This window comes from Ornithorhynchus anatinus, chromosome 14 (assembly GCF_004115215.2).
Source record: "Ornithorhynchus anatinus isolate Pmale09 chromosome 14, mOrnAna1.pri.v4, whole genome shotgun sequence".
NCBI lineage: Eukaryota > Metazoa > Chordata > Mammalia > Monotremata > Ornithorhynchidae > Ornithorhynchus > Ornithorhynchus anatinus.
In genome coordinates this window covers 969,970-997,036 of record NC_041741.1, presented here as the reverse complement: position 1 = coordinate 997,036, position 27,067 = coordinate 969,970, and the positions used below count along the sequence as shown (strand labels likewise).

Genomic DNA, 27,067 nt, shown 5'->3' with positions numbered 1-27,067 from the left:
AAGTCTGTCTTATTCTCACCCGTGTATCCTGTCCCAGCACACCGTACAGTGCTCGTAACTTAATAAATACTCTTACTACTGCTCAAACCACCGGAACGTGTTTCCTATTGGTTCTCATGTACTGCTGCTTTAATATAGATTAAACAAAGCGAGTTCCTACCCGTTTTGCCTGGTGATGCCGTAGATGACCAGAGAAACCATAGAATAATCTTAAGCACTTCATAAATTTTACAGGTCCAGACCTGGATGATGGTGTCGGATCCTTTCGGAAGACAATTACGCTCCCCACTTTCAAAGCCTTATTGAAGGCACGTCTCCTCTTCCCTGACTAGGCCTTCATTTCCTCTTCTCCCGCTCCTTTCTGCGCCCCTCTGATTTGCTCCCTTTATTCACCCCTCCCTCAGCCCCTCACCGCTTATGTACCTATCCGTAATTCATTTATTTACTTACATTCAGGTCTGTGTCCTCTTCTAGGCTGTAAGCTCATTGTGGACAGGGAACGTGTCTACCAACTCTGTTATATTGTACTCTCCTAAGCGCTCAGTACAGTGCTCTGAAAACAGTAAGCGCTCAGCAAATACAATCGATGGACTGATCGACTAATAGAGGAGTGGAAACTGAAAGCTCGTTGTGGGCAAGGAACATGCCTACCAACTCTTTTTGTTTTTAGCATTTGTTAAGCGCTTACTATGTGCAGAGCACTGTTCTAAGCGCTGGGGTAGATACAAGGTAATCAGGGTGTCCCATATGAGGCTCACAGTTAATCCCCATTTTACAGATGAGGTAACTGAGGCCCAGAGAAGTGAAGTGACTTGCCCACAGTCACACAGCTGACAAGTGGCAGAGCCGGGATTCGAACCCATGACCTCTGACTCCAAAGCCCGTGCTCTTTTGTGCTCTCCTAAGCGCTTAGCACCATCCCCTGCACACAGTAAGCGCTCCATAAATACCATTGATGACGATGGAGAAGTCTGATTTCTGGCCCATATATTTGCTCTGCTGCAAAGACTGTGCCCTCTGCTCCGTCTTGGGATCTAAAGTCTGGAGGCATATTAGGTAGTAGGTCAGTCAATGGTATTTATTAAGGGTCTACTGTGTGCAGAGCACTGTACTAATCACTTGGGAGAGGACACAAGAATTATAGACAACATCCCTCCCTTCAAGGAGCTTACAAAGTAGTCCTTGTAAGCTTCTTGAGAGCAGGGAATGAGCCTGCATCCGCCAAACTAGCTCTCTTCCCCTCTTCAAAGCCCTACTGAGAGCTCACCTCCTCCAGGAGGCCTTCCCAGACTGAACCCCCCTTTTCCTCTGCTCCTCCTCCCCTCCCCATCGCCCTGCTCCCTCCCTCTGCTCCATCCCCTCTTCCCCGCCCCACGGTACTCGTGTATATTTGTACATATTTATTCTTCTTATTAATGATGTTTATAGATCTATAATTCTATCTATCTGATGCTGTTTGATGCCTGCCTACTGGTTTTGTTGTCTGTCTCCCCCCTTCTAGACTGCGAGCCCACTGGTGGGTAGGGATCATCTCTACCTGTTGCCGAACTGTACTTTCCAAGCGCTTAGTACAGTGCTCAGCACACTGTAAGCACTCAAAAAATGCGATTGAATGAATGAAGAATAATGTTGGAATGAAAGCACATATCCCCTTTTCCTTCTTCCTCCTATCTGTAAATTATTTTAACGCCTGTCTTCCCCACTAGACTGTAAACTCCTCCGAGGGCGGGGATCATGAATGCGTACTCTACTGAACGCTCCCAAGCGTTTGGTACGGTAGCAGGAGCACATAGTAGGCGTGCTTAATAAATATTATTCACTGATTGGTTGCTCATAACTTCCTTGCTGAGGATGATGACGCTGGTGTGTTTTGGAAATCTTTAAAACCACTTATTAAGGAAAACCAAAGGCAGACGACTACCCTAAGCAACTGCCCTCCTCTTCCCCTTTCACCCGGCTTTAAGATTGTGGGCAGATTTGCTCCCCATTGCGGGCATTTACAGTTTCCAAGGTTCTGACTGGGGAAAGTTGGAGTGACAGCTCTCTCAGTAGATCTCGGCGGGGGTCTCTGCAGAACACTGTCCATCATGGCGGAAGGTCTGTTGGGAAGCCGATGGAGCCAATCTTTACTGGGAAGAAAGCTCAGCGGTCAACGCAGACTCTCCAGACAGGAGTCATACGTGTGTGCTGGTAGGCTGCACAACCATATCTCTTACTCTACTGTGTTCTCCTAAATAGTACGGTGCTCCGCACGCAGCGGGAGGTCAATTAATCGATCAATCAGTGGTGTACTGAGCGCCTAATGAGCATGGAGCCCTGCACTGAACACTCGAGGAGAGTACGACGCAAGTCAACTCACATTTATTGTTATGCCACCTTTATTCGTTCCCCCCTCCCGGCTCCACAGCACTTATGTACATATCTGAAGTTTATTTATATTAATGTCTGTCTCCCCCTCTACACGGTAAGCTCGTTGTGGGCAGGGAATAGGGTTGTTTTATTGCTATACTGAACTCTCCCAAGCTCCTAGTACAGCGCTCTGCACACAGTAAGTGCTCAGTAGATACAACTGACTGACATTTCTTGTCCTCAAGGAGCTTACCGTCTGAAACTAGTACGAAAAATACGGTCGATGGGTGTTGATACAGCTCTTTGACATTGCCATGCAGGCCTGGCAAGCTTCTTAAGTCGCCTACAAGACTTAGATTCCTGTGAAAACCCAATTGCACGAAGAACGCAAAGAACTACTAGGTGTGGAAGGCCTAAGTTGTAATTACTCTTTGGTTTCCAGATCATTTTCATGCCACTGTCCCTGGTACCGTTTGCTAATAACACCCAAAATGTTGGAGATGAGCACTTAATACAGTGCTCTGCACCCAGTAACTGCTCAGTAATTACGATCGATTGATCGGGGGCTCTCTGAAAGATGACATCTCAGAGAGTCAGTCAGTCAATGGTATTTATTGAGCGCTTACTGTGTGTAGACCACTGTACTAAGCACACGGGAGAGTACAATTTACCAATATAGCAGATACATTCCCTGCCCACAACGAGCTTCTTGTCTAGAGGGGGACACAGTCAAACCAGGATGTGTGGGAACACGCCTGGCAGGGGCGAGTGAGTGCGAGTGGGCTGCACGATTGTCACCGTGCCACTACACGCAATCACAAATTCCTTCACGCGGTCAGGCCGTGTCGCGGGCTCGGTGACGGGACCGAGGCTGGTCCGAAGTTCTTTTCCCAACGGGAGGCTTCACCCGTGAGCCTCTCCAGGACACCTGGAGCCGCGCTGGGACTGCCTCACATTCACCTCCCGTTTTTGTGGCTGGGGTTTTCTGCTTCAAGAGGTCGTGGAGGACCTGGGTTCTAATCCCCGTTCAGCCACTTGTCTCCCGGGCCGCCGTGTGTGATCTCGAGCAAGTCGCTTCGCTTTTCTGTGCCCCGGTTACTGCATCCGTAAAGTGGGGATTAAGCCCGGGAGTCCAGTGTGGGACAGGGACTGTGTCCAACCTGAATAGCTTGTATCTACCCCGGTGTTTATCACAGTGCCTGGCAGATAGTAAGCCCTTAACAGATAACATTAAAAAACCCTCAGTTCTTCCATAAAACGTGTTTTTTTTCCTCTGGGTCATGATAGAAATGCTATTGAGGAGTTAGGAAAAGTTTGTCCAACAATGCCGGCCCGGCTGGGTGGTAATCAATCATATTTACCGAGTGCTTACGGCGTGGCTCAGTGGAAAGAGCACGGGCTTGGGAGTCAGAGGTCGTGGGTTCTAATCCCGGTTCCGCCACTTGCCCGCTGTGTGACCTCGGGCAAGTCACTTCACTTGTCTAGGCCTCAGTTGCCTCATCTGTAAAAATGGGGATTAAAAAATGTGAGCCCCACGTGGGACCACCTGACTCCCCTGTATCTACCCCGGCGCTTAGAACAGTGCTCGGCACGTCGTAAGCGCTGAACGGATACCATCATTGTTATTATTATGTGCAGAGCACTGAATTACTACTTCTAATAATGATAATAATGATGATGATGATGGTATTCGTTCAGCGCTTACGACGTGCCGAGCACTGTTCTAAGCGCCGGAGTAGATACAGGGGAATCAGGTGGTCCCACGTGGGGCTCTCAGTCTGCATCGCCATTTTACAGATGAGGTGACAGGCCCAGAGAAGCGAAGTGACTTGCCCAAGGTCACAGGGGAGACAGGTGGCGGAGGCGGGATCAGAACGCACGGGCCCGCGCCTCCCGGCCGGGGCTCTGTCCAGGCCGGCAGCTACTAGGAGTAGGGCAGCGCTCCGAGGCCTCTCGCAGGCCCCGCCCCTCCCCTCGCAGGCCCCGCCCACTCAGAGCAGGCCCCGCCCCCTCAGAGCAGGCCCCGCCCCTTATCTCATAGTCACCTCATCGGCCCCGCCCCTCCCACCACAGGCCCCGCCCCTCCCCGCACAGGCCCCGCCCCTCGTAGGCCCCGCCCTCCTCTCACAAGCCCCGCCCCTCCCCTCGCAGGCCCCTCCCCTCGCAGGCCCCTCCCCTCCCCCGGCCCCTCCCTTCTCCTCCCTGGCCCCGCCCCCTCTCTTATAGCCCCCTCCCAGGCCCCTCCCCTCCCTTCCCAGGCCCTTCCCTCTCATAGGCCCCGCCCTCCCCTCCCGCCCCCCCACAGGCCCCTTCCCTCATAGGCCCCGCCCTCCCCTCCAGGCCCCTCCCCTTCCTCCCAGGCCCCTCCCCTCCCTCCCAGGCCCCTCCCTTCCTCTCCCAGGCCCCGCCCCTCGGAGCAGGCCCCGCCCCTCTCCTCCCGGCCCCGCCCCTCCCCTCGCAGGCCCCGCCCCCTGAACAGGCCCCTCCCTCCCCCCGCAGGCCCCGCCCCCTCACAGGCCCCGCCCTTCCCCTCCAAGGCCCCGCCCCCTCGGAACAGGCCCCGCCCCTCTCCTCTAGGCCCCGCCCCTCCCTTTACAGGCCCCGCCCCTCCCCTCACAGGCCCCTCCCCTCCCCTCACAGGCCCCGCCCCCTGAGCAGGCCCCTCCCTCCCCCCGCAGGCCCCGCCCCCTCACAGGCCCCGCACTCCCCCTCCAAGGCCCCGCCCCCTCGGAACAGGCCCCGCCCCTCTCCTCTCGGCCCCGCCCCTCCCTCCCAGACCCCGCCCCCCGAGCAGGCCCCGCCCTTCCCTTCCAAGGCCCCGCCCCTCCCCTCGCAGGCCTCGCCCCTCCCGTCCCGTCCCGTCCCGCCCCCGCCCTGCCCGGGCAGTTTCTCCCCGGAACGTTTAAGGTGCGGCGCGGGGTCCGGCGGCGCCTATTGCGGGCGGACCGCCTGTGCTCCCCCGCCGGTGGCCCCCCCTCGGCCCCCCCCCCCCCAAAAAAAACCGACCCACAACGAGGCCGGAGGAGGAGGAAGAGGAGGAGGAGGAAGAGGAGGAGGAGGAGGCTGCGGCCTCCACCCCGCCATGGACGACCAGGGCTGCCCCCGCTGCAAGACCACCAAGTACCGCAACCCGTCCCTCAAGCTGATGGTCAACGTCTGCGGACACACGCTGTGAGTGGCCCCGGCAGCTCGGGCTCCATCGTCAAATAATAACAATAAGAAGAAGAATAACAGCAGCGACCGCCTTGGTCCGGCGCCCGCCCGGTGCAGGGCGCCGTTGTAAGCGCCGGGGGAGATGCAGGGTCATCGGGTGGTCCCACGTGGGGCTCCCGGGCTTCCCCCCCCATTTGGCAGATGAGGTCACTGAGGCACAGAGAATCAATTCATGTTGGTGTTGGTGAAGCGCTTCCTAGGTGCAGAGCGCGGTGCTAAGCGCTGGGAGAGACGCAGGGTCATCGGGGGGGGGGGGGGGGGCCCACGGGAGGCTCCCGGGCTTCATCCCCATTTGACAGACGAGGTCACTGAGGCCCAGAGAAGGGACTTGCCCCCAGTCACCCAGCTGACCAGGGGCAGAGCCGGGATTCGAACCCACCACCTCAGATCCCCAAGCCCGGCCTCTTGCCGCCGAGCCACGCCGAGAAAGCGAGAGGATGAGGGACAGGTGGGGGGGGTGAGGGGTAATAATAACAGGAATTCATTCGATAGTATTCATTGAGCGCTTACTCTGTGCAGAGCACTGTACTAAGCGCTTGGAATGGACAGTTCGACAACAGAGACGATCCCTGCCCGTCGACGGGCTGACAGTCAGAAGATAATAGGGTCATGGGTTCTAATCCCGGCACTGCCACCTCCCTCCCGTGTGACCTTACACAAGTCACTTCACCTCCCTGGGCCCCATTGCCCTCATCTGTCAGATAATCACGTCGGTATCCGTTAAGCGCTTCCTCTGTGCCGAGCACTGCTCTAAGCGCTGGGAGAGATCCAGGGGCATCAGGGGGTCCCACGTGGGGCTCCCAGTCTCCATCCCCATTTTCCAGATGAGGTCACTGAGGCCCAGAGAAGCGAAGCGACTTGCCCACGGTCACCCAGCTGACAAGTGGCAGAGGCGGGATTCGAACCCACGACCTCGGACTCCCAAGCCCGGCCTCTTTCCACCGAGCCACGCTGCTTTTCATCCGTCACATGGAGATGGAGACTGGCAGCCCCACGTGGGACGGGGACTGTGTCCAAAGCGATGTGCTCGTCTCCACCCTGGCGCTTAGAAGAGTGCCTAGCACGTAGTAAGTGCTAAGCAATACCATAATTATTATTACTTTCTTATTATTCTCTGGGCCTCAGTTACCTCATCTGTAAAATGGAGAACGAGAGCCTGATGTGAGCCCTATGCGGGACAGGGACTGTGTCCAACCTGATTTGCTTGCCTCCACCCCAGCGTTTAGTACAGTGCCTGGGACACAGTAAGTGCTTAACAAATGCCATAATTTTTATTATGTGTTAAGTGCTCACTGTGTGCCAGGCACTGTACTAAGCGCTGGGGTGGATACAGGTGATGCCGTCGATGCCTCTCTACTTGTTTTGTTTTGTTGTCTGTCTCCCCCCTTCTAGACTGTGAGCCCGTCGGTGGGCAGGGATGGTCTCTATCTGTTGCCGAATTGGCCTTTCCGAGCGCTTAGTACAGTGCTCTGCACACAGTAAGTGCTCACTAAATACGATTGAATGAATAGAAGTCGGGTCGAGCGCCGTTCTTGGCCCTCTTGGGGCTCACAGTCTTCGCCCCCATTTTATTCATTCAATTCAATAGTATTTATTGAGCGCTTACTATGTGCAGAGCACTGTACTAAGCGCTTGGGATGAACAAGTCGGCAACAGATAGAGACAGTCCCTGCCGTTTGACGGGCGTACGGTCTGATCGGGGGAGACGGACAGACGAGAACGATGGCACTAAACAGCGTCAAGAGGAAGAACATCTCGTAAAAACCGATGGCGACTAAATAGAATCGAGGCGATGTACAATTCATTAACAAAATAAATAGGGTAACGAAAATATATACAGTTGAGCGGACGAGTACGGTGCCGTGGGGATGGGAAGGGAGAGGTGGAGGAGCGGAGGGAAAAGGGGAAAATGAGGCTTTAGCTGCGGAGAGGTAAAGGGGGGACGGCAGAGGGTGTAGAGGGGGAAGAGGAGCTCGGTCTGGGAAGGCCTCTCGGAGGAGGTGATTTTTAAGTAAGGTTTTGAAGAGGGAAAGAGAATCAGTTTGGCGGAGGTGAGGAGGGAGGGCGTTCCGGGACCGCGGGAGGACGCGACCCGGGGGTCGACGGCGGGACGGGCGAGACCGAGGGACGGCGAGGAGGCGGGCGGCGGAGGAGCGGAGCGTGCGGGGTGGGCGGTAGAAAGAGAGAAGGGAGGAGAGGTAGGAAGGGGCGAGGTGACGGAGAGCCTCGGAGCCTAGAGTGAGGAGTTTTTGTTTGGAGCGGAGGTCGATAGGCAACCACCCGAGTTGTTTAAGAAGGGGAGTGACAGGCCCAGATCGTTTCCGCGGGAAGATGAGCCGGGCAGCGGAGTGAAGAATAGACCGGAGCGGGGCGAGAGAGGAGGAAGGGAGGTCAGAGAGAAGGCTGACACGGTAGTCTAGCCGGGATATAACGAGAGCCCGTAACAGTAAGGTAGCCGTTTGGGTGGAGAGGAAAGGGCGGATCTAGGCGATATCGTAGAGGTGAAACCGGCAGGTCTCGGTAACGGATAGGATGTGTGGGGTGAACAAGAGGGACGAGTCAAGGATGACACCGAGATTGCGGGCCTGCGGGACGGGAAGGATGGTCGTGCCATCCACGGTGATGGAGAAGTCTGGGAGCGGACCGGGTTTGGGAGGGAAGATGAGGAGCTCAGTCTCGCTCATGTTGAGTTTTAGGTGGCGGGCCGACATCCAGGTGGAGACGTCCCGGAGGCGGGAGGAGATGCGAGCCTGAAGGGAGGGGGAGAGGACAGGGGCGGAGATGTAGATCTGCGTGTCATCTGCGTAGAGATGGTAGTCGAAGCCGTGAGAGCGAATGAGTTCACCGAGGGAATGAGTGTAAATGGAGAACGGAAGAGGGCCAAGAACTGACCCTTGAGGAACTCCAACAGTTAAAGGATGGGAGGGGGAGGAGGCTCCAGCGAAGGAGACCGAGAATGACCGGCCAGAGAGGTGAGAGGAGAACCGGGAGAGGACCGAGTCCGTGAAGCCAAGGTGAGATAAGGTACGGAGGAGGAGGGGATGGTCGACAGTGTCAAAGGCAGCAGAGAGGTCAAGGAGGATCAGAATGGAGTAGGAGCCATTGGATTTGGCAAGAAGGAGGTCACGGGTGACCTTAGAGAGAGCAGTCTCGGTAGAGCGGAGGGGACGGAAGCCAGATTGGAGGGGGTCTAGGAGAGAATGGGAGTTAAGGAATTCTAGGCATCGATTGTAGACGACTCGTTCTAGGATTTTGGAAAGGAAGGGTAGTAGGGAGATAGGACGATAACTGGAGGGGGAAGTGGGGTCAAGAGTGGGTTTTTTTAGGATGGGGGAGACGTGGGCATGTGGGCATTTTACAGATGAGGTAACTGAGGCCCCGAGAAATGAAGTAACTTGCCCAAGGCCACACAGCAAACAAGTGTCAGAGACAGGATTAGAACCCATGACCTCCTGACTCCCAGGCCCGGGCTCTTAGAGAAGCAGCGTGGCTCGGTGGAAAGAGCCCGGGCTTGGGAGGCAGAGGTCTTGGGTGCGAATCCTGGCTCTTCCACTCGTCAGCTGTGTGACTGTGGGCGAGTCACTTCACTGCTCTGTGCCTCGGTGACCTCATCTGTAAAATGGGGATTAACTGTGAGCCTCACGTGGGGACGACCTGATTGCCCTGTATCTATCCCAGTGCTTAGAACGGCGCCTGGCACCTAGTAAGCGCTTAACAAATACCAACATTACTATTATTATTATTACTCCAAGCTGAAATAGCTCAGGTGGGAGCGCATTAGACCAGACTGAAAAATAATAATGATTATTGGTATTTGTTAAGCACTTACTATGCGCCAGGTACTGTTCTAAGCGCTCTAAAAGTCCCCGATTTGATCCTGGGTTTTGGCATGCTGTGTCTTCCCCCCGACCCCGCCGGACCGTGAGTTCACGAGGGCAGGGATCGTCCCTCTCTTTATTACTGTAATGTACTTTCCCAAGCGCTTAGTACAGTCCCCTGCCCACAGTAAGCACTCAATAAATAAGATTAATAATAATAATAATAATGTTGGTATTTGTTAAGCGCTTACTATGTGCCGAGCACTGTTCTAAGCGCTGGGGTAGACATAGGGGAATCAGGTTGTCCCACGTGGGGCTCACAGTCTTGATCCCCATTTTACAGGTGAGGGAACTGAGGCCCGGAGAAGTTAAGTGACTCGCCCACAGTCACACAGCCGACAAGTGGCAGAGCTGGGATTCGAACTCATGAGCCCTGACTCCAAAGCCCGTGCTCTTTCCACTGAGCCACGCTGCTTCTCCAAGATTGAACGAGTGCGATTGAATGAACGCCTTTCTGCACGGCGTGGGGGTGAGGGGGATGGGGGCGAAGGGTAGGTGTGGGGCTGAGGGGATAATAATAATGTCGGTGTTTGTGAAGCGCTTCCTATGTGCAGAGCACCGTTCTAAGCGCTGGGGGAGATCCAGGGTCATCGGGTTGTCCCACGGGAGGCTCACGGTCAATCCCCGTTTTCCAGATGAGGTCGCTGAGGCCCAGAGAAGTGAAGCGACTCGCCCGCAGTCACCCAGCTGACGGGCGGCGGAGCCGGGATTAGAACCCGTGACCTCTGACTCCCAAGCCCGGGCTCTTGCCAGGGAGCCCCGCTGCTTCCCGATAGTGGCGAGGAAGCAAGGGGTAGGTGTTGGGGTCGGGGCTGAGCGGCAGGTGCGGGGCCGAGCGCGTGAACCGAGGTGGCGAGTGGAATGAGGGGCTGCTGAGAGGCGAGGGGAAGGGCTACCGGGAGGCAGGGGGTGGGTTGGGGGTGCAAGGAGCCCTCGGGCTCCCGGGGTACGACCGCAGACGCACCCGTTCAGGGCTCAGACAGATAACTGCCCTCCCCCGCTTCAAAGCCTAATCGAAGACACAACTCCTCCAAGAAGCCTTCCCTGACTCAGCTCTCCTCTTCTCCCACTCCCTTCTGCGCCGCTCCTACTTGCTCCCTCATTCGTCTCCCTCCCGTCTCCCCAACACGTGTCGCTGTATCTTTAATTGGTTTATTTATAATTAACGTCCGTCTCCCCCTGTGGACTGAGAGCTCACCGTGGGCGGGAATGGTGACGGTATCTGTTGAGCGCTTACTCTGAGTTCTAAGCCCTGGAGTAGATGCAAGGTCATAATAATGTTGGTATTTGTTAAGCGCTTACTATGTGCCGAGCACTGTTCTGAGCGCTGGGGTGGACACAGGGGAATCAGGTCGTCCCTGATCATGAAGGTCATTCATTCAGTAGTATCTGTCGAGCGCTTACTATGTGCAGAGCACCGGACTGAGCGCTTGGAATGGACAAGTCGGTAACAGAGAGGGTCCCCGCCCTTGGACGGGCTTACGGTCTAGTCGGGGGGGGGGGGGGTAGACGGACAATAGCGATAAATAGAATCAAGGGGATCAGTTTGCCCCCCGTGGGGCTCACGGTCTTCGTCCCCGTTTTACAGACGAGGTCACCGAGGCACAGAGAAGTTACGCGACTTGCCCAGAGTCACACAGCCGACGTGTGGTGGTCGGTTGCTAGACTGTACTCTCCCGAGGGCTTAGGACAGTGCTTTGCACACAGTAAGCGCTCTGTCGATATGCTTGAATGAACGAAGGGTGGGCCGGGCCAGAAGGGGAGGAAGGTGGCGGCTGAGCAGGTGTTCGCGGGCCGGGCCGGGAACGGGGTACGGAGGCGAGTAGGGGTGGATGGAGTGGGTGCGGGGGGCTGAGCCAGTGTCGGGGAGGGAGGTGGGTGGTCAGTGGAGTGGGGCGAGAGGATGGGGAAATGACTGAAGAGAAGGGGTAAAAGACGGGGCGGGGGGGGATGTCTTTGCTCCCCTAAACAGGCCCGTTATTTTGTCCCAACGGTATTTTTGCTCACGGAGGAAGGGCATACTCTGAGCAAAGGAGAGAGCTGGCTGGAGAGAAGCCATATCCCGCCTGCTTGGGGAGTGAGAATCGTGGCTCAGTGGAAAGAGCCCGGGCTTGGGAGTCCGAGGTCATGGGTTCGAATGCCCGCTCTGCCACTTGTCAGCCGTGGGCAAGTCACTTAACTTCTAAAGACTTCGGGCCGTTAGTCAACGCGTAGAGCTCTGTACTAAGCACTTGGGAGAGCCCAGTACAAAAGAGTAAGGATAGTCGATCCCTGCCCACCGGGAGCGCGCAGGCCAGAGCGGACAACAGACATTAAAAGAAATTACAGACGGACAGGTCCGTGAGTGCTGTAGTGCTGCAGGAGGGCTGAATATCAAAGGGGAACCGACCCAAGCGCACAGGGGAAGCGGACGGGAGGGCTTAGGAAAGGCCTTTTGGAGGAGATGTGATTTTAGGAGGGCTCTGAAGATGGGGAAGAGAGGCGGCATGTCGGTTACGAAGCGGGGAGTGAATTCCCAGCCAGAGGGAGGTTGCGGGTGAGGGGTCTGTGGCGGGAAAGATGAGATGGGGGTACAGAGGGCTCGAGAATCAGAGGTCATGGGCTCAAATCCCGGCTCTGCCACTTGTCAGCTGGGTGACTGTGGGCAAGTCACTTCACTTCCCTGGGCCTCAGTTACCTCATCTGTAAAATGGGGATTAAGACCGTGAGCCTCACGTGGGACAACCTGTTGACCCTCTCTCTACCCCAGCGCTTAGAACAGCGCTCTGCGCATAGTCAGGGCTTAATAAATACCAGCAGTGAGAAGGCTGGTATCAGAGGAGTGAGGTGTGCCGGCCGGGTTGCGGTAAGAGGTCAGCGAGGTGAGGGAAGGCGGGGGAAGCCCACTGAGTGCTCCAAAGCCCACGGTGAGGAGTTTCCGTTTAACGTGGAGATGGATGGGCAACTACTGGAAGTTTTTGAAGAGAGGGCCGAGGTGGACGGTGTTTTCTTTAGAAAAAGGATCTGCGCAGCAGATGGCTTATGGAGCGGAGACCGAATTTGGTTCTCCTTTCTGGAATCGCTAATGTTTGTACAGCATGTTAACTTCATTGTTAAGGTCCAGAAGGTCCCAAGTACTTAATCTAGAAAGTCTGTTAACCGACAGATACTTGACTTGCGGGGGATCACGGGGGAGTTCTGGGCAGTTCTCATTGATTTGTCTCAGTTTCTATCGTGGGGGATTTCAGGTCATAAATTATGATTACTTCTGGTTACTGACTCGTTCTTGAGTAAATGTGCATTTTTTTATGGTGCTTGTTAAGCGCCTACCGTGTGCCAGGCATTGTCACGAGCGCTGGAGTGGATACAAACGAATCGTAGTGGACTCCGTCCGTGTTCCACATGGGGCTCGCAGTCTTAATCCCCATTTTACAGATGAGGTAAACGAGGCATGGAGAAGTGACTTGCCCAAAGTCACTCAGCAGAAGAGTGGTGGAGCCGGAATTAGAACTCAGGTCCGCTGACTCCCAGGCACGTTCGATGTTTTCGGTGCCTTTTGCTTTTGTCTCTCCACCCCTCTGACATTTCTCCTCAGAGGGGCTCTCCTTGCGCCAATTAATTCTGGTTTTCAGCGGGAAAGAAGACCGTCTGTGGGAGTCTCTATTCATTGAGCGATTATTCCGTGCAGGACACTGTGCTTGGGTGAGTACAGCAGAGTTGGTAGACGCGATCCCCACCCAAGAACAGCTGACGATGTAGTGAGCTTACAAGCCATCTTATTTTACTGCGTCCGTTCATCGTCTCTCTGCTCCTTGCTTTCGGTTTCCCAACTTCCGCCCGGCGGGCCGGGTGTCCTGCCGTGGCCCGTTCTCCTCGCCCGTGCGCACGGTCCACTCAGCACGGCTGTGCTCCCGGCCTCTGCGGGACTGTCCTTCGGGGGAGGGATTGATCGGGCTGTGGTCGGAAGTAATAATAATGTTGGTGTTTGTTAAGCGCTTACTATGTGCAGAGCACTGTTCTAAGCGCTGAGGGTAATCAGGTTGTCCCACGTGAGGCTCACAATTAATCCCCATTTTACAGATGAGGGAACTGAGGCACCGAGAAGTGAAGTGACTTGCCCACAGTCACCCAGCTGACGGGTGGCAGAGCCCGGGATTCCAACCCATGACCTCTGACTCCCAAGCCCGGGCTCTTTCCACTGAGCCACGCTGCTTCTCTAGCTTCTGATGCTCACGAACGAAGGAGCGAATGCTGTAGATTATCGGTGTCCTCTGGCTCTGAGTACGAGCACAAGGTCCGGTCTGCCTTTCTGTCGCTCAGAAATGAAAAAGCTTCATGGGGTTTCGGCTGTCCCCAGGAAAAACTGATGTCTCTGCCTTTCAGAGTTACAAAATGATGCTGAGGTGCCCGAATTGGCCCAAACGGATCATTTTTAAATTGGCCTTTGGCGGCATTCACCATCTTTGCTGATGGATTTTAACTCCCCCAGTTTCACTTGGGGCTGCAAAGTTGCTTGTACTTGGTCTGGTTGGATTTTATTACTTGCCATGAATAGAAGACAGGTGAAGCATGCATGTTTGACTCCTTACATAAAAGGAAAAGGAAATTCATCCACCTAAAAGGGCATTAAAAGGATGTTGTTTTTACTCCAAAGGGGATCAGGTTAAACAATTTGCAGTTAATAGTAGTAATAAGCCATGCCACATGTCCCCCAGTAGCAGACCCAGAGAGTACTCAGGAGAGGGTTCCCATTTTTGGCCTCTAGGAGAGCTGACCCGTTTCTCCCCTTGAAATTTCGGGGTTTTTTTTTTGTTATTTCACGGCATTAGTGACTAATGAATTGTACGTGTGCCTGTAGGTAGACACCCATGTGGTAGAGGGGCTTCTGAAGCTGTTCATAAGGAAAATTGGAACCTGAAAATTAGAAATTGAAGCAGTGTGGCTTAGTGGATAGAGCACGAGCCTGGGAGTCAGAAGGATCTGGGTTCTAATCCCGGCTCTGCCACGTGTCAGCTGTGTGAGCTTGGACAAGTCGCTTCACTCTTTTTTTTTTTTTTTTTTTTTTGGTATTTGTTAAGCGCTTAACTGCGTGCAGAGAGATCACTGTTCTAAGCGCTGGGGTAGATACAGGGGAATGAGGTTGTCCCACGCGAGGCTCACAGTCTTCACCCCCATTTTGCAGATGAGGGAACCGAGGCACAGAGAAGTGAAGTGACTTGCCCACAGTCACAGAGCTGACAAGGGGCAGAGTCGGGATTCGAACCCATGACCTCTGACTCCCAAGCCCAGGCCCTTTCCACTGAGCCACGCTACTTCTCTGTGCCTCAGTTACCTCGTCTGTAAAATGGGGATTAAGATTGTGAGCTCCATATGGGACATGGACTGTGTCCAACCTGATTTGCTTGTATCTACCCCAGTACTTAAAACAGTGCCTGGCACATAGTAAAGCGCTTCACAGATACCGTTGGAAAAAAACCCAGAAAAAACACTGCAAGAGCACAGGGCTAAACTGGGTTGAAAAGCGGGGGCTTGGCTGAACGGATCACAATATCGTTTTTAAAAGCTTGGAGTAATAAGACTTAATGATGTGTTAGGGTTTGTATCCTTTTACTGATTAGTGAAAAACCCTGGTGGCCGGGGAGTCGGCTCAGTCCCGCTCGAAGGTGATCTGCCTCCCGCCGTGGGAACTTTGAGGCCGGCTAATGCCCAACTTGGGCTAACGAGGTCCATGGTCCACCTCAGGTTTGCTTGCCCTAAGTCGCAGCTCTTCAGCCCAGCGGAGGCCTTTTAAGAAATACTTTCCAACCCCGTCTTTGATCGAGCAAAATATTTGAAGAGCAGTTTTTGGATGTCGTTTTTCTGCGTATTTACCAAGCTCACCAGGAAGAGTTTCTCTGTCACATTCTTATTGTGTCTCCCGGTAGCTCCGAGTTCTTCTCAGGGGTACGATTTCAATTTCAAATGATTTCAAGCCAAAAATATTTTTGGTTTTAAAACCAAGGAGGCAGCCCTGGATTGAAGAATGTCTCCCGCTCCCCTCTCTCCCCACCCACCCCCGCTCCCCGGGCCCAAATCCATTATTTATTGAGTGCTTACTGTGTGCAGAGCCCTGTACTGAGCACTGTGGGATCGCAGTAGAGTTAGTAGAAGTGGTCCCTGTCCTCAAGGAGCTTACTTTACGGTGACTTAAATAAATTAGGAGAATTCACGTAGGAGGAAGCAAGAGAAGATAAAGTTACGTGCCTAAGTGCTTGGGGATGGGGAGGGAGGTGAATCGCTCCTGTTTGTTTTTGGTGAAGGACACATTTTCCCGCTACAGAGAGAGGATTGGGAAGAACCAAAACTACGCCTGGGCATATACCTTGCTAGGCACTTCAGCTGAAAGGGCCACTTGAGGTGCATTCCCGATCTATTTCAACTTTATTTGCAGAAGCATTGTGACTTCTCACTTCTAGTAAGATCTGGCCAAGGGGTTTTGGTGTCCTAATCCCAGCAGTGCTTCCGACTGAGTGCAGTGACCCCGGCGGCGAGCGCTCAGTAAATACTATCACTTCTATGACTGCTGCTCCTGCTCTGACTACAGGGCATTGCCTCTGTTGTGGTGTTTTGTGTTTTTTTGTTGGTTTTTTATGGCACTTGTTGCCAGGCATTTTACTAAGTGCTGGGGTAGATGTAAGATAATCAGGCTGAACACAGTCCCTGGCCCACATGGGGCTCACAGTCTGTTGGAGTGGGTCGATCAATCAGTCGTATTTATTGAGCACTTACCGGGGGCAGAGCACTGTGCTAAGCGCTTGGGAGAGTACACTTCATTCAGTCTTATTTATTAAGTGCTTATTGTGTACAAAGCACCGTACGAAGTGCTTGGTAGAGTAGAAAACAGACAAGATTCCCTGCCCACAACGAGACAGGTTTATTGCCAACAGGGAGCTTACAGTCCAGAGGGGGAGACAAACAGTCGTGTAAATAAATGAATTAAGGATATGAACATAAGTGCTTTGAGGTGGAGGGAGGGGGAATAAAGGGCGAGGATGACACAGAAGGGAGTGGGAGAAGAGGAAATGATGGCTTAGTTGGGGAAGGCCTTTTAATAAGGCACTGAAGGTGGGGAGGGTGATTGCCAGTCGGATATAACCCCGATTAGACTGTAAGCCCGTCAAACGGCAGGGACTGTCTCTATCTGTTGCCGACTTGTTCATCCCAAGCGCTTAGTACAGTGCTCTGCACATAGTAAGCGCTCAATAAATACTATTGAATGAATATAACGAGGAAGGGAATTCTGATCTCCCTCCATCCAGGAGCCGTCTGGGTCCATTGGATCTTCTAGAAGGAGATGTTTACGGTGATCAGAAGGGGTTTGGTGCCCTCTGCGTTTCCTCTGCCTCTCCCCTCCGGTGGCTGTGAGCTCACCGATGAGCTGCGTAGTGAACCCAGTTGTTCCCCTTTAGGGCTGGTGGAAGGGCACCCTCATCAGATGCTTTCTGGAAGCTTCTGCTCACAACCCGTCCCTGGTGCCGATTCCTCACAGCCCTTGCTCCTAATTCTGTGGCTCTCGAGTACTATGTTACTCGCACGCGTTCCCCCTGCCTCCACCACTGCAGCATTTTGGTGTATATCCTTATACTCTGTTGCTTCCCCTAGCTGTAATTTTAACGTCCTCTTCCCTGCTGGACTGTAAGCTCCTTGAGAGCAGGAATCCTATCTATCAACTTTATCGTTCTGTTTCTTCCCCAGGGATTAGAGCAGGGCTCTGAACCCAGTAAACGCTCAGTGTACACTGTTGGTTGATTGATGGATGGATTTGATTCCTTAGCTCCCTGGATGCCCTCTGGAAGCTTCCTCCTGGTACAGCTTCTCCCTGGTGGCCAGTGGTAACCGGAACATCCTCCCACCCGCCTGACCGCAAAGCCTGGCTTTTATGGAGCAGTGCTGGGTCCGGCCGGTACATTCACACGCCCCCCAGATGGGGTGTGGACTTTCCTCAGGGAACCGGCTCCTTGTGAATTGGAAATTGGAGGCCTGTCGCCGCTTTTTCGCTGCTCCCACCGCCAGTCTTCCGTGCTCGAGGGCTTGGGATACACGGTCTTCGTGAGAGACTAGCATGACAGGGCCAGAGTGGCCTCCATCCATCCATCCATCCATCCTGCCTCCACCCTCCGTTGCGCGTTTCGATCCTGTGAAACTCAGATACTCCCTTTGCAGGTGGGAGGAAGAGCGAGGCAGACTTTGAGGGACCAAGATGGCGGCATCCGCCCTCTGCCCCCCACCCCCCCACTTCTGAAAAAGAAAGCAAGTTCTGTTGGTGGAGTGGCATCATTGAAAATTCATGAGGCTTCCTTCCATCAGTGTGGCGCAGAGCCTCGGCATTCTCGGAGAAGCTGATGCATATTTCATGAGCCGCTGTTCTCATTTCAGGTAACAGGACCAGCCGCTTCTGGCACCGGCTTTGATTTAATCCCAAGTCACTGTTCCTATAAGAATTCAGATGACCAAACCGACACCGGGGTCCAGTAGAATTTATCTCAGACGTAATCCTGGTGGTGCATAATTCTTTCTGGAGCCAACATGCCTTTAAATGAGTCAATATTTGTCTTCTATTCTCTGTTAGATAAGCTCCCAAACATGTTCTTTGGAGGGTTTGACTTCCTCACGAGGCAAAAAGACGCATGAGCCGACTTGTTTATCTTCAAAAGAACTATGTTTTATTGAGGAATTTTTTCCTGTATTTGAAGTATTGGAAACAAAATAGCAAGATGTTTTTCATGGTAAATCCTGCCTCTCCTGGTGTATAATTTATGTTCGTGGAACAGGTGTAGGCGTGTTCGACCTCCTAATTTCCCGGAAGCCCAAGGATTGCCAGGCAGAAGAAACAACCATCCCTCCGGTAGAGGTTTTCCCCGTTAACAAATCTCGAGGTTCTTTGTGATCCGGGCCCAGATGTGAAAATAGAGCTGAGTTTCATTCGCTCGAGGGTAATAAGCCCTGTAATTCTGACTCTTCAAAAAGAAATGAGGGTTGTGAAATGTCACCATGTTTACACATCTCCATCGCTTACTGGTTTGATTGAAAAATGTGGCATGCATGTTATTCGTCACAGATGTGGTTGTGTTGGTGCAGGAAACTGTGGAGATGAGCGCTCGATCTTTGTGTTTCTTAGCTCCAAATAGCAGCTTGAAACCCAACAGGCATATGCCGAAATATACATTTTCATCTGCTTTTCAGAGAAAATAGTATCGATCAGTAAGGAAGGCCCAGGTTTCTTGGCCACATTTTTAACAGCACAAATCCATGGACATTGGAAAAAAAATTATACTTACTATCGAAGATGAATGGCAAAAATAGTCAGCTCCCAGTGTAGGTAGCGTCATCCTCTCTCTTTTCAGTCTTGGTTTGGGATTGTGGCAGGCCTGAGGCCCGCAGGCTTGGTCACCGGAGAGAGCCTGATTTTTTGATGTCATCCGCAGGGAGTCTCAAGTGACCGCCTCACCGATTTCACAGAGACTTCGACCAGAGGAGTCGTGTGGAACTTTTCGCAGTTTCGAAACTCCTTCCCCGTGGAAGTACAGAGTGATGAGATGTTCAAGTTTCCCCGCTTCGCTGCTGCCGAGGTGGGAGAAGCGATGTCCTGGGGCAGGCGTGGCCCGCTGGCTGGTCAGAAGGCTGATGTTTCCCTCTCAGGATGGTGCGCTGTCAGAGATAGTCATTGTAGCTGACCGGGAGACGCAACTGGGCCCGGGAGTCTGGAGCCCCGGGTTCTAGGCCCGGCTCTGCTGCTGACCTACTGTTAGGTCACGTGGGGCAAGTCACTTAAACTCTTTGAACCACAGTTTACTCATCTGTAAGAAATGGATAAAAGAATACCTGGTCTTCCTTTCTGTCAGGTGGTGAGCCCTGTGAAGGACAGGGACTGGGTCCAACCTGGTTATTCCGTGCCTTCCCCAGCATTTAGTACGTCGTCGATGTTTAATAATGACCAGGATGAGAGAGACACTTTAAGTGTTGGCATCCATGAGTACTCTTTTACAGAGATTGTGTATCTTTACATAGATTTTTAAATTACTGTAACAGCGTGGAAAGAGCATAGAGGACTGGCAACCAGGGGACCAGGATTCTAGTCCCAGCTCTGCCACTTACCTCCTTAGTGACCTCGGGCAGATTCCTTAACTTCTCTGTTTCTCAGCCTCCTCATCTGAGTAATGGACATTCAGTGCCTGACCTCCCTCCCTCTTGGACTGTGAGCCCCATGTGATTAGTGCAGGCCTAACCCAGAGTTTAGCACAGTGCTTTTACACACTGCACATCACATCAGCGCTTTTACAGAGACCGTTATTATCATTACTGGACAAACATTCAAACGTTCAGCAGAAGAGGGACAACTGGATTCTAGGCTTTGGTAGGAGGGAGAGTGGAATATTACAGAATGATTATTCTTTCGCACAGTTTACCTGGTGAAGCAGCGTGGCTCAGTGGAAAGAGCCCGGGCTTTGGAGTCAGAGATCATGAGTTCGAATCCCAGCTCTGCCACTTGTCAGCTGTGTGACTATGGGCAAGTCACTTAACTTCTCTGTGCCTCAGTTCCCTCATCTGTAAAATGGGGATGAAGACTGTGAGCTCCACGTGGGACAACTTGATTCCCCTGTGTCTACCCCAGCGCTTACAACAGTGCTCTGCACATAGTAAGCGCTTAACAAATCCCAGCATTATTATATTGGTGGGAAATCAAGTTCTGTGTGGGGTTGGTGGCTTGCCTGAGGTCCCACAGGAGATCAATCAATCCACTGTATGTACTGAGCGCTTATTGTGCGTAGCGCACCATACTAAGCACTTAGTAGAGTATAGTAGAACAGAGTTGGTAGGCACATTTCCTGCCCACCGCGTACTTACATAATAATAATAATAATATGCTGGACTTAATCCCCATTTTACCGATGAGGTCACCGAGGCACAGAGAAGTGAAGTGACTTGTCCTAGGTCACCCAACAGATAAATGCAAGCCGGGATTAGAACCCAGGACGCTCTGACTCCCTGGCCCATGCTTTATCCACTAGGCCACGCTGCCGTATGCCGATGAGGATGGCGGTGTCCCCAGGCCTATGCTTTCCTTCTAGCCAGTGGCCTCTGACTTTCTCTTTCCCAGCAGTCCAATTAAAATTTGATGTAATTATCCATTTGTTTTTAGACTCCCCAGACGAGAATGAGGACTCGTGTGGGAGCTTTGGGAGAGAGACTCGACTCGACGGTTCTAAAATGGAAAGCAGTGTTTCGGCATGAGGAAGCTTCCCCGGGCCGCTCCGGGGATCCGGTCCCACCTCCCGTCGTCCATGCCTCGTATCCCCCAGAGGGTTCGCTTCATCCCGTAGGAATTTTTTTGATGGTATTTGTTACGCACTGTCTATGTATCAAACACTGTTCTAAGCGTGGAGTAGATACAAGTTAATTAGGTCGGACATCGTTCCTGTCCCACCTGGGGGTCCCACCGTAAGGTAGGAGGGAGAACAGGAGAAATGAGGCACAGAGTGAAGTGACTTGCTTGAGGTCAGCATAGCAAGCAGATGGCAGAACCAGGATTAGAACCCAGATCCTTTGCCTTTCAGTCCTGTGCTTTGTCCACCACGCCACGTCGCTTCTCTGAAGTCTGTCTCCAACCTGACTAGGTCCAGTGCTGATACTGTGGCAGAAAGCAAAGGAAGGAGTGAAATGAAGGGGAATGAATCTGTAGGATCAGGTTCTCCACACATTAGCAACGAGGGTCGGGTGTTTGGACACACCCATAAATAACCCTGGTAAGAGTAATTCTCAGCTGGTCGTATTTTGAGGACTCCTGTGGGAACTCCCCGTCTGCAGGGAATGCAGGGTCCTCGGGGAAGCAGCGCGGCTCAGTGGAAAGAGCACGGGCTTTGGAGTCAGAGGTCATCCGTTCGAATCCCGGCTCTGCCGCTTGTCAGCTGTGTGACTGGGGGCAAGTCACTTAACTTCTCCGTGCCTCAGTTACCTCATCTGTAAAATGGGGATTAAGACTGTGGGCCCCACATGGGACAAGCTGATTCCCCTGTGTCTACCCCAGCGCTTAGAACAGTGCTCTGCACATAGTAAGCGCTTAACAAATACCAACATTATTATTATTATCATTACTTAGGCACCGTTTACACTCCAGCCGGGAAACGGATCTGGGACGGGCAGATCCGGGTCATGTTGTGAAAAGAGGAGTTTTGTGCAATTGCAGATTCGCCTTGGTAGTCGTTATCCCACACTTACGGTGAACGGGGCGCCGCCGTATTAAAAACATCCAACTCTCCGGGATCCCAGTGAGCCGCCGGCCGGATGGCCGGGTGTCCCATTGCAGCTCGCTCTGCCCGGGCGGGCAGTGAAACCCAAGCCCGGTTCTCAAATCCCATTCAAAATGGGGGGGGGGGGGGGGGGTTTCGGTTCTGAGCGACCTGGGGTCTTTCTCCTGTGTTGTGAATTCTTGACGGCATTTTTTTCTCCTTGGCTGATTGAGGAAGACAATTCTCAAACACAAACAAGCAAAATGACTCTTGTGTGTGGGCGGGGGTCAGGTTACAGTGTGTGTGCGAGACCTGTTCTCTGAGCAGCTGGAGAGCAGGACAAGTCAGAGTCATTCACCCCTTGTCCTGCAGAAAGCACATTGTGCCCTCTCAGGGCCAGACTCAAAGGGTAATGGATGCCACCCACCCAGGTGAGTCAGCCTTTTGTGTCCTGTCCAGGTGCATGATTGATTTCCATGAGGGCATTGGTGACTCTGCCGGGCACTGGGGCTTCTGCACATTCTCCCATCGGCAACAAAGCACGCTATGGGCAGGCTTTTCTGGGGGAAGGAAGTGGATTTTCTCAACTCTTTTTGTGTGTGTGTGTGTGTGTGTATTTAAACAAGAGTCTGGATTTTTTTTTCCACATTCGTTCTTCCCTGCAAGCTACTCATTGTGTGTGTGCGTGTGTGTGGAGGAGAGAGAGAAGGAGAGAGAGAAAGAAAGGTGTAGAAGAGAGAGAAAGGAGAGTGGGTTGTAGTAAGAGCTGCTGGTTCCCTGCCAACTCGGGGCTAGAAAACAGAAATGCTAACCTGGCCAATGTGCTGTTCGGGGAAGTCGGGGCAGGCGGATGGAAAGAGCGAGTGGAGGTGGAAGGTACCTGAGCTGTCTTGGGGCCCGGCCGCCCTGACTGATGCAGGCGGGCGGCAGTTAAATAATCACGCCGAGGTGTTGAGAGGTGCCATCTGGGCTTTGAGCGGAGACAAGTAGAGCGTTTTCAGAGGGCCTTCCAAGTGAGAGCCCTTCCACCGGAGGGCCCGACGCTGGTGGAGAACAGCCTGGAGTTCCCGCGGATCCGAACGCCAACGCGGCGTCCTTCCACTCAGCTGCCGCTGCCGGGATGGGGCGGCGCTGGGGCTGCTGGGCCTGCCCTGGCTCTTTCCTCTTTCACGGAAGGGGAGCCTTTCTCCTCGCCGTCGACTCCCGGATGCAGAAAGTCTCCGCTTTGGGCCCCACGCTTCGTCTCTCCTGAGAAGCTCGTGTTCACGCGCTCTCCCTTGCGTTTCAGGGTGGCGAGCTCCAGTTTTGCTCAGGCACGCCCACGTGGCTGCCCTCGTGAGCCGTCATGGTGCCGGAAAGGGGCGGGAGAGCCTTCCGGGGTGGGCCCTCTTGCCTCTCCCCAATCCCTGGCCGATGCAGATCTTTTTTTATTATTATTATTATTATTATTGTATTTTTTAAGTACTTACTGTACGTTAAGTGCTGTTCTGTGCTGACTGGGGAAGATACATGTTAATCAGTTCGGGCAGAGTCCCTGTCCCACGTGGGGCTCACGGTCTCAGTAGGAAGGACAACACATATTTAAGTAGAAAAGCATGGCCCTGAGAGAAGGACCTGAGTTCTGATCCCGGCTCTGCCACCTGGCTGCTGTGTGACTGTGGGCAAGTCATTTCACTTCTTTGTGCCTCAGGTCCCTCATCTGTCAGATGGAAATTAATACTGTGAGCTCCATGCGGGACATGGTCTGCATACGACCGGATTAGTTTGCATGCCCTCCAGCGCTCAGTACAGTGCCTGGTGCGTAGTAAGCACTTAACAAATACCATCATCGTCATTATCATTATCAAAGGTGCCATTAAAAGTTTAATCCCCATTTTACAGGGGAGGAAACTTGCAGCCCAAAGAGGTTAAGCGACTTGCCCAAGGCCACACGGCAGGCAAGTGGCAGAGCCGGGGTGTGAACTCAGGTCATCTGACTCCCTGGCTCGGGTTCTTTCCACTAGGCCACGCTGTTTCCATGGGTCTCTGCATCATATCCTTGTGGGTTTGGATGAGCGTGCGAGCCCAGGCCCCTCCTGCAATTTCAAGTAATTTGGGACTTGATATCACCTGCTTTCAGTTTTATTCATTCAGTCATATTTATTAAGCACTTACTGTGTGCAGAGTACACAGCTTTATCTTCTGTGCTTTCTGCTTCAGGAGTGTGTGTGTGTGTGTGTGTGTGTCTTTTTGTGGCATTGATTATACGGTCAATCCATCGATTCCGCTTACTCTATTTGTAAACATTTCCGAGTCTGTCTCCCCATTAAAATGAAAGTTCCTCTTGGGCAGGGAATGTGTCCTTGTGCCGTTGTGCTTTCCCAATTGTTTAGTGCAGTGCGTGGCATCCTTGGATGCTCCATAAATACCTTTCTGCTAATGATAATAATAATTATGGTATTTGTTAAGCGCCTACTATGTGCCAAGCACTGTTCTCAGCGCTGGGGTAGATACAAGGTAATCAGGTTGTCCCACGTGGGGCCACAGTCTTAATCCCCATTTTACAGATGAGGTAACTGAGTCACAGAGAAGTGAAGTGACTTGCCCAAGGTCACACAGCAGACAAGTGGCGGAGCCGGGATTAGAACCCACGACCTCTGACTCCCAAGCCCGGGTTCTTTCCACTGAGCCGCGCTGCTTCTCCATGCTACTACTAATCTACTATTTCTACTGCTGTTTCCCCTGCTTTCACTTCACTTGGGCCATCAACAGGACGGTGAAATAAGCTCCAAATTTATGGAGAATAATTGTGGGGCTGGATGATTTCTCCAACCTGTGATTACCTGGGATGGAAAATTACAATGACCGGGAAGCGATTTTCGTAGGAGCACAACCTGAATAAATCCCCTCTTAATCTGGCTGGCATGGAGTGCAATATTCAAACACATCATTTAGCCTTTGGTGTCGGGATCAACTTGCTCATTGTCAAAACAAAGAGTTTCTTTGGCCGTGGCTAAGCCATTTAGCTTCAAGTAAACTGGTTTTGCTTAAGCTCCAGAGATCTAGTCACCCGGCTTTATCTTCCATTGACAACTGTTTACTGTGTAGATTTAGGTTCAGTGCAGGTGCTGGTGACAGTTTGGGATTGTTGACTTTTTGCCCAGCATGAAAAAATAAGATTTTTCTAGCTAATCACAGTACACTCCTTTGAATGTGCAGCGTTTCAGGTGGTTAAACTCATTACGTCCCCGTAGGTACTGCAGACGAGAGGTCACTTATTTCAGTGCGATGCAGATTTAAAATGGAAAGAAGCCACATTTTTTTCCCTCCTGGAGCTTAAATATCTGCCGTGGTTCAAGACAGAACGAAACCAAGTTTTAAAAAAGCCAGACCACCGCTTTTACTGTGCTTATTCTTTCTCAAGAGCTAGTCGAACATATCTCCAATCTGGCCTCTCCAATCAGTCATATTTATTGAGTGCTTACTGTGTACAGCGTACCGTACTAAGCGCTTGGGAGAGTACAGTGTGACAGAATTGGTAGAAGCATTCCCTGTCCACAATGAGCTTACAGCTTAGGGGGAGAGACAGATGTTAATATAAATAAATTAGGGATATGTACCAGTGCCTTGGGGCTGAGGGAGGGGTGAATAAAGGGTGCAGATCCTCTTTGGAATCATTTTTCAAATTTCAGATCTGTTATCTAAAACCAGCACCCAGTGCTGGTTCCCAACAAGCCTTTTTGTGAAGTTGGGGTGGGTCGGGTAGCCCGACCTGTCAGTCCTGCGCCCCGCTAGAACTAGCTCCAGGGAGCTAATGGCCAGCCGTGCGTCTTACCAAAGACACTGCATGGCGAATGGCAACGGGGGAGTCATCATCTAATCACCCGACAATGATCTTTTTAGGTAAATAAGGTGGAAGTCAGGAAGGGGAGGAGAAGGAAGAGAAAGAAATGAGTGACCTCCGATTGCAGCGATTTAATCATGGGAAAGGGGTGGACCAGTTAGCTACCTTGGTGGGTACTGGAGTGACCGTTTCCAGCCCCCGTGAAGGTGGCCAGTGACAGCCTTGGGTGTCGTAAAGCCTCAGAGAGAGGGGAGAGGCCTGGCTTACTCTGCCCAGCGTCCCGGAGGCCCTGGGGACTTGAGTTGACCGCTCTGCCCGGGAGCCAGATGGTCCAGAGGGGGGCCTCAGGCTGGCGGTCTGAGCGGCATCGTCGATTCGACAGCTCCGCGGTGGCCGTTGGGGCCGGCTTTCCCCCCGGATCGGGCCGACCGGCCTGTGGCGGGGCGGTGGGCCTGGTGGGGGGACATCTCAGTCCTCTCACTTTGCCCTAAAACTCTCCGTTTCAGGCCATTGCTGCCCCCTCCAGCTTCAGGGTCGGGATGGGGAATAGAAATGGGGGTCAGGCAGTAGGCCAGCCTCGGTGCTTTGCCAGCCTTTTTCCTGGTCAAGGAAGAGTGTGAGCCTAGCCCCGGGTTCAAGTTGCCCTTCTGCCCTCTTAGAATTTTGCCCAGCTGGATGTGGACCTGAGAAGGAAGAAGAGTCGGTTGGGAGGGTCAGGGTGGGAAGCCACTTGGCTCTCCTAGCCTCCTTGGCCACCTGCTTCTGAAATCTTCATTTCCAGAAGTTGAAGTAGAATTTCAAAATTGTGGTTTTTATTGACGTGTCCGGTAAAACTCCCTCTTGTGCATGTCCGGGTAAGTTAACTGTCCGTCTTGGTTTCTCCGTATTCTGTTTCGATTCGGAAACTGGCCTCTTAGGATCCCTCAGCAAGCTGGTGTCTTCTAGCCCCTCAGAAACCCTCTGGGCAGTTATATTTTCAGCTGATATTGCCTAGTTTGATTTTTTTTCTGAGATTTATCAACAAGCACTGTATTATTTTTGAAAAGCCAGCCGGGCTGGTGCCCGCGGACCGCTGTTGAGGAATTCTGCCATTTTATGCCGGGTACAACGGAGGTCCTTTTGGACCAAGTTGAAAGGGAGAAACCAAATTAGGGTTCTTGAGAGGAAACGCTTTCAGAGGAGCCGGGGTCGGGGGGAAGCGGTGGGAAATGAAAGTTTAATAGCAGCCAGGCCAAACAAACAAATAGCTTGTGTGCTCAGTCAACTGGAAGGCTCTGGAACTGTTTTCCTAACCTATCAAGGCTTGAGTTCAGAGCTCTGTTTTTCCTGTTGCCGTTGATGACACTTCTCACCCGGGGTATGGATCCGGCGATGGCTTCCATATGCTCCCTGAGGTGTTAACAATTTCTTCCTCGAGGGGAAGGGAATTACAACCCCAAACAGAAGCCTGAGGAAACCAGCCCAAGAAGAGGCTGTCGGGGGTGTCGGCCTCAGAGGGGGTGAGTGGTCATTTTTACCTTTTAAGGGCTACACGCTTGAAGTAGCTTTGCCTCGGAGAG

At 52.7% G+C, this 27,067-nt stretch overlaps 1 protein-coding gene across 2 annotated transcripts in view; it reads left to right on the top strand.

Moving 5' to 3' along the window:
• Positions 1-5,371: 5,371 nt before the first annotated feature.
• MNAT1 (MNAT1 component of CDK activating kinase) overlaps positions 5,372-27,067 on the top strand; it is a 102,760-nt gene continuing 81,064 nt past the window's right edge. For both annotated transcript variants that reach the window (XM_029078842.1, XM_029078843.2), the window contains exon 1: positions 5,372-5,520. In XM_029078842.1, the coding sequence (XP_028934675.1) occupies positions 5,432-5,520 (89 nt within the window). In that variant the 5' untranslated portion in view covers positions 5,372-5,431. The remainder of the gene's footprint in view (positions 5,521-27,067) is intronic.